This window comes from Bidens hawaiensis, unplaced genomic scaffold, assembly GCF_021521415.1.
Source record: "Bidens hawaiensis isolate Kalapana, Puna unplaced genomic scaffold, B.hawaiensis_p1.1 tig00060976_1, whole genome shotgun sequence".
Lineage (NCBI taxonomy): Eukaryota > Viridiplantae > Streptophyta > Magnoliopsida > Asterales > Asteraceae > Bidens > Bidens hawaiensis.
In genome coordinates, this window is record NW_027500976.1 from 54,122 (window position 1) to 62,143 (window position 8,022).

The following is an 8,022-nucleotide window of genomic DNA, read 5'->3' on the forward strand; positions in this document are numbered from 1 at the left end:
GGGTTGTTTAGTTTATTGGACAAGGAATTTGCGCGTTGGCCGAGTTTGGACGGTGATATAGATCGCGTTAAGTTTTTTCTAATGTGTTGGTGTGTGTAGTTATCAATCTTAAATGATAAAAATATAAGAAGGATGGAATTTCCTACCTACTTACCCTTGAACTAATGATAAAAGGTTATCGCTCGTTGGCTCAATCTAGCGGCGGTAAGGAGCAATTAAGCGTTTAATATCCAGTTTCATGGGAAACCCACCCACCCGAATTTCCGCCAGTGGTAAAAACCGAACGTTTTTAATATCAAACTTGATATCACATATACATCAGTCAGTCTTTCGTTTTTAGTCACTCATGCCCCTAAAGTGTTGTTCGTGAAGATTTACCCTAGTCTCTATGAAGAAACTCAGGCTTCCTACCATTATACCATATTAAAAAGAACGTCAATTTTTTCTAATATGTTGATGTATGTGGTTATCAATTTTTCTTTTTTATTTTCCTTAAGAACTCAATTGCAAAACACGACATGTATGTTCGCGATTGCAGATAACGTTGGGTAGCCAAGCCTACCATCTCATGTTTAATCAAAAGCCCACCACCCGAAGACCCATTACACTAAAATGCAGTTATGATTGGATTTGAATTTGAGACCTTGTGGCCTCCATCTTAAATTTTGCATCCTTTCTAATACCAATTGAGCTAAAGCTTATCATAGATATGTACAATTTAATTCTGATCCAAATTAATTACGTTTTTACTACTAGAAGAGTGTCCGCGCGATGCAGCGGGAAACTGGAAACACATACTTTGATAATCATGTAACAAATTTTTAGGTGTTCAATATTTCGTTTGAAACTGTGAGACCGTTCACCAGTTTGGATTAACGGTTGAAACCGGAGCTGACCGTACATATTGAAATATTAATTATTTACTTAATTAAGTATTAGATATAATATATATTAGACATAGTTAAAATATTGTTAACCAAAGTTTTATTTAATACGGGCAAACTCGTCTACTACAACTTTAATTTAGCCAAATTTACAGTGGTTTTTTTATAATCTTTGTTCTTGTTATGATTTCGCCTTCTATTTATTCTAATAAGGTTTATTATTTATGTGACCAAAGTTATCTTTATTCAGTATGATTATCTTAATAATGTATTAGTTGATGCTTAGTTTGAAGTGAATCTATATGCAGATTAATAATTCTTATTTTAAATTTTAAACTCAACTTTTGTATCGAAGTGCAAACTATATTGGAACCTAATCGTTGATAATGGTTTGGTTTAGTTTGGTTTTAATTAGAAACAATTTAGTTTCGGTTTTCGATGACAAAAAAACGTGTAAAATTGGCTTATGGTTTAATTTAAAACCATTAAAAGCAAACAGCAAACACTTTTGCATAAATTTTTTTACTTCGAAAACTATAGCAATATGATACTCAAATTAAAGATAATAAAATGCTCGTTTTTATGATGACATTTATTTTAAAAAATATTAACGTACGAAAAAGTTATGACTGTTTAAAAATCATGGGGATAGTTGGGTTAAAAGTGAAAATAAAATAATATATAGATAAAAGACTAAGGACCAATGTTGTAATTTCAAGGGATGAAACTTGTAATTATTTTGATAAAATTGCAAATGCTAGTGAGAATGGCATTTTTGCCTCTAGTTGATGTTGTACCTTATGTAATAAGGGTTGTACATTACTTAAAAAGAGGTATGAATTTGCCCATAATAGTATATTATATATAGTATAGATAAGAAAACAAATTGTTCGAAACTTGATACTTTTCTTATTGATGTCTAAAGTCTAAGAAGTATGTGACAAACTTCATTGAACATCTTTTATGTATTCCAAGATATTGACAGATAAATAAAGGGCCTCTAAATCGTAAATATAAAACAATTTATGGCCGGCTAGTTCTTGCAATACAAGATGGTAGATCCAAACGCTATACTAACAAATATTTAGCTTAGAAATTGTTGGGTTTGGGCGGTGAACGACGGTGGTGACGGCAGCGGGGGAACCATTTGGTGATGGCCGGGTTGTGTTGATTGTGTAGAGATTGGATGGATGGAAGTTTCAAGAGAAGACTTTTTAGGAGGTGTTTTTGTTTATCTTATTGGAGAAGGGAATTTGCGCATTGGGAGTTTGAACGGTGATGGCGTGTATCGAGTAATCGGTATCGTACCGTTACTGGTATCGAGATAAGTATTTTAGTACCAATATCAAGTTTTTTAAAAAAGTGGGATAGGGAATTTCGGAATAAGTATCGAACTGGTATACCTCGGAATTTTTGCCCACTATATCGTACCGATACCAAACTGAGCATTTTTTATACCGGTGACATTTTGGAAAAATTGAGGTCGAAAATTTATGTGTTGAGAGATCAAGGTTTTTTCTAATGTGTAGTTATCAATTTTAAATGATCAAAACTGAATAGACATAAAAGACACTTTTTTAAGTATAAGTAAACAAAATAGTATTTTGTTTAGAACCATGATCTCTTGGAAAATATTTTACATATTCCAAGATAATTGTCAAATAACTAAAGGGCCTCTTGATCGTAAATATAACACAGATTATGGCCAGCAAGTTCTTGCAATACAAGGTAGGTCGATTAATAAAGTGATGATAAATGGATTTTTGTTGTGTGTATAGTACTTGGTGAAGCATTAGACCATTCGTAGTGGAACGTATCTCCCGTCCATAACCTCACCAAAACACTGGAATACCCATGGTGCCGCCGCGCCCAGGGGCGCCTTGGAGGTGGGGGCGCTTCCCTCACAACGATGGTGTTGAAGGTTTTTGATCGGGTGGGGTAATGAATAGTGGGGAGATGTTTTATTGTTTTTTTAATAAAAATAATAATAAAATAATAATTGTAATGATTGGAAGAGGGTTATCCACTACACACATTTTATGTATAATGCCACTATGGTAACGTGACGTCATCTGACGCACAACGCACCTACGGGGGCGTTAACCACTACACGGTCTTATAAGAGACAACTATAATTGATAAGTTATTTCAAGTTGGGTTTATTTATAAAAACATGTTTTCGAATGAAATTATGTTTGAATGAAATTTACTTTTGAAGTTTGTAAGTTGGGTTGAGATCAAAGAACTATCTTAAAACACAAATTAAAAGAGGTTATTGCGGAAGTCAAGACCTTAAAGCCCATGATACAATCCTTATGCAATTTTTTTGTTAGAGTTTCATCTAAATTTTTTTTCCGTTTGGCTATCCTCATAGTTTCATTTTCTCGTCATTTCAGTCTAACTCACACTGCTAGTTACTTAGACCGAAATGACAAAAAAGAAAATGAAACCATAAACGGATGTACCGGTTTCAAGTTGTTTATGGAAACAAAATCGAATTTATGTTTATATTTTATGGAGTTTGCCCACTTTTTTTTAACCATTGTACAAATTAGTTAACTAAACACTATCATGCGAAGGAGTCAAGGACTCAAGAATTGAAAAATCAGCAGATTTTTTCAAGTCCAAAACTAAATTAATAACCTGATATATAACACTTTAAAACCAATCATAATGTACAAGGGGACTTTCAAATAATAACAACTCCAGCTCAGTAGTTAGTTTACTACTAATCTAGCTACCTAACTGTACATGTGGTCATGTCTTCTAAAGTACAACACATAACCAAGATGAACCGGTCAAATGGTGAATTGGGTTGGCAGGTGCTGGATGTTTTGCACCATGGTGATTGGAAGCTCATCGCTATTTCGCCTTTGGTGTATTTGCTTTTGCACCGCCTTTATGGCTGCCACCCGGGCAGCATTGGCTGCCCGGTTGGCAGATATAACTGCATTATTCACCCGTTCCTCCATTTTCCCAGCCGCCTCATACGCTTTCTCTGCTGCCCGTCGCGCTTCTTGAATAGCGTTAAGGACTTTGGACCTATGATCAGGAAGCGGTGGGGATGATTCGAGAACGCCATTTTGCCAGTGCCCGGATTGTGTTTCGCCATTTCTAAAAGTGTACACTCCAAAACCTTGTCGTTTTCCTTCGTGCCACGATCCTTCGTATCTATGTCCATTTCCGAAATTATAAACTCCAAAACCATGCATTTTGTCTGCAAAATATTCTCCAGCATATGCATCACCATTTCTGCGAATAATTCAAATACAAATGTTCTCAATTCAACTAAAAATAAAAATATAATATAAGTTGTTACAAATATATATATATATATATATGTTTTCTAAATAGAACAACATACTATTCTATATATAGATAAAGTCTAGGGGTGCAAACGAGCTAAACCACCAGTGAGGTAATTGAAATCGGCTCGCTAAAAGCTCGAATAGAGCCGAGCTTAAACGAGCTCGAGCTAACAAAAGTGTGTGTTTACTAAACGAGCCCGACCCTAAGTTTGACTTATCAATGTGGCTCGCAAGCCTAAATAACCTATTATTTATATATTTTTATTTGATATAATTTATATATGTTTATATGATGATCATTATTATAAACAAAATTATCAAAAAATAAGTAATATATTATGTTACATATATAAAAAAATAATTACAAAGGGCTATATATTAATTAATAAATAATAAATGAGTTGAGGCTGAACTTGAAAATTACTCGAGAAACAGGGCATCCCCGAGAATGCGTGGGCCCCTCATGGATCATGTGTGGGTAAAAAAATGGGTCCTAATATAAACTTATATATATATAATCAATGATTGAATGTTAAGTGTGTTATCATTTAACAAAACAACCCTAGAGCCAGCTTGTCGTCGACAAGCTCGAGATCAAGCTCTTGTAAGTTAAGCGAGCCAAGGCTGAGCATCTCATACTCGGCTCGGCTGGTTTAAACCATAATGTACAATGTCAAAACAGATCAAGCCAGAAGATCTAACCTGAAATGGTAATAACCAAGACCATGTTTAACCCCCCACTTGAATTCACCCGCATACCAACTCCCATCTTCGCAGCTATGCACCCCGCATCCATGGCTGCGCCCATTCGACCACTCACCCGCATAAACATCACCCTTATAAAACCTATAAACACCGAGCCCGTGCCTCAACCCTTGTCGATACTGCCCTCGGTACCGACTCCCCTTAACCCAAGTCTCCACCCCATACCCATCATACTTCCCATCAACCCAATCCCCTTCATACCTCCCACTCATGTAATAATAATAAACCCCGCAACCCGAACACTTCCCCTTATGAAACTCGCCTTCGTACACATCCCCGTTACTATACGCCTGCACCCAACACCCCGAATTCACCCTCTTGGTCTTATCACCTTTCGTTTTCGATCCAATTGACCAGAACACGGGTAATGGAGGTCTGGAAGAGGTGGACGAATGTGATTTGATCGGGAATGAGCGAGCGAGTAACGAACGGATTGATGGGAGTTTCGGGAGGCCGAGGTTTAAGGAAAATAGCAATGCTGAAGAGAACGCTAATGCGGATAGGAAATCGAGTACGAACGAATGGCTTGGATGTGACACCAAGAAGTAAAAGAATGGGAGGGATAATAATAATATTAACCGGATGTGAGCTTGCAGTTGGCGGAGGTGGCGGAGACGGTGGAGGAGGTGGATCGCTACGGCTTTGGTGCCCGAAAAGCGATGCTTTTCGGGCGAAAAAGTTGTGGTATGAACGGGTTTGAAATCATCGTTGATTGTGATTTGGTGTTGGTGTTGGTGGTTAGAGTTTGTTAAGGTGGTTGTGAATTTGTTATTATTGTTATTAGGTGAAGGTAACATGAATAGTAAGTCGGATGATGAAGGATGATCGGATATTGAAGAATCAATTCCGATGCGGTATTGTGGTTTTTGGTCATGCATTACATATATATATATATGTGTGTGTGAATATATATATAGAGGAGTAATAATAATAATAATATGATGATGGTGATGATGATGTTTTAGGTGAGTTTTTGTTTGTTGAATGAAGATATTTGTGGAAAGAAAGATTTAAGAAGATTTTGAAGAGATTGTAGACAGATTTTGTGAAGATATTATTATTGATAGAGAAGAAGATGGTGATGGAAAGACGAGCGGATTCTGCGTTGGATTTAATGGTAATGGTAAAAAGGCGCCAACAACATTTTTGAAGAGAGTAGCCACCTTCCAATATTCTCGTTTTATGTTTCTAAATAAAGGTATCAAAAGTACAATTTATAATAATAGTTATAAGTGATTAATAAGTTATAACTATAAGCTAATATATAAGTAGTATAAATGAATTAAGCAAGCACTACTTTAATGAATCATCCCTATATGAGTAACATGACTACATGTTAATGTGTTATGTTGGAAAGGATCTCCTACATGTTACGTAACATGTAAACGACTAAACAGTGGCATATGTTTTGTTAACATGTGAACTCGTGCTCCGGTGCTCGATATACTCATGGGACTCAATCAATATATTGTTAATTTACAAGATCATATAAATCATTTCTTGCATTGGACATATAATATTTAAGAAGTTATATATACAATAAACGGTGAAAACAAGATTCGAACGTGAGAAAACTACTAAAGAGAAACCATGTGCTTAATAATTTACCATTCATGACATGTACCCTTTGTATCATATGACTGTAGTTTATATGATTTGGTCACATATACGTGTGATTATTTTATTAATTTTTAGATTTTATGCTTTAAAGACATTATTTTTTTTATTACAAATAGATATCCGAATACAATGATAAATGCATCACAAGAGAGTACTTTCTTAATATAATATAGGAAAATTGAAGATTAATAATCCCAACTTAATACAGTTGGTCAATAATAATTCTAACCTTGAAAATAGTTGTTACTGATCACAACTTTCACACTGTTTGTTTTCATTAGACTTTCGTTAAAAAAACGACGTTAAGTTTTTTTTCAAATTTCAAATTGATGTTTTAGGGCTTTTGATCGGAATGAGAATACAAATCGATTGATGTAAAACTTAAATCGAAACGACGCTTCAAGCAACTTGATTTTTGTTAATTAAAAGTTTAAACACCGGAATTGAAGCATCCTTTAGTCGTTTGGACCACCGTTTGGAGGTAAGTTTTTCATCAATCGACCCATATCCTCATTCCGATCAAAAGCCATAAAATATCAGTTTGAAATTTGGTCGTTAAGTTATTTTTAACGAAGGTCCAATGAAAACAAATAGTGTGAAAGTTGGGACCAGTGATAACTATTTTTAAAGTTGAGAACCCTCGGGTGGGCAAAAGTGAAATTGCACTAATTTTGACGTTATTTTACTAATCTCGTGAAAATAACGTTAAAAGTGACGGACGGTTAATCAGGCATCATGTAGTGGCGTTGATAGCTGAAAGATAAGGGTACATGCACCGATCAGCCGATGTCCCGATGATTGAGTGCTATGTGCCTTATGTCCAAGGCTTGATGCAAAACTACTATCGAGCCGGGGGTCTCACCGGAAGCAGCCTCTCTATCCCTATGGGGTAGAGGTAAGGCTGCCTACATCTTACCCTCCTCAGACCCTACCATAGCTTTGCTATTGGTGGGATATACTGAGTACTGAGTACGATGAAGTTTGGAACCGACATAATGAAGCTTTTTCAGTGTGGTGTTTGTGTCGGTATGAACGTTTAACATTCCGTCTCGTGTTGAAGGAGTTTAATTAATTGATTTGCAAATGCAATCAATGGCCCAGGTATCACGGCCCAGAAATCTGGGGTTGAATACTTAGCCATGGGTTTAGAAGAATATCAGTCTATTCGGGTGCCTGTTACTTCAAAGCAGGTCTTGCATTCAAGAAAGATGGGTCGGATTAAACAGGGTCTGGTTTTGGCAGATGGGAAAGTTTTTGATCCCAAAACTGCTACTCCAGAAGAATGTAGAGATCTTCAACAGAAATATATGCCGGGATTCAATGGCGTACCTTAGGATGTAAGGACAATCAGTACAGGTAAATATTTTTCTAAGGTTTATGAATATCCTGTATATCTTGTATAATTAATAAACTAGTTAATAACATCTGCCAAGTTCATGTTTATT

The 8,022-nt window shown here is 35.8% G+C and overlaps 1 protein-coding gene across 1 annotated transcript; it reads right to left on the minus strand.

The window, feature by feature from the left end:
- Window positions 1-4,875: 4,875 nt before the first annotated feature.
- On the minus strand, window positions 4,876-6,133 carry LOC143603191 (uncharacterized). Its single transcript, XM_077080073.1, has one exon. The coding sequence runs from the start codon at window positions 5,833-5,835 to the stop codon at window positions 4,876-4,878; it is 960 nt and encodes a 319-aa protein (XP_076936188.1). The 5' UTR covers window positions 5,836-6,133.
- Between the last annotated feature and the right edge of the window lie 1,889 nt (window positions 6,134-8,022).

Coding starts and splice junctions, on each gene's coding strand:
- LOC143603191 (XM_077080073.1), bottom strand. CDS start 5,835: ATGCATGACCAAAAACCACAATACCGCATCGGAATTGATTCTTCAATA.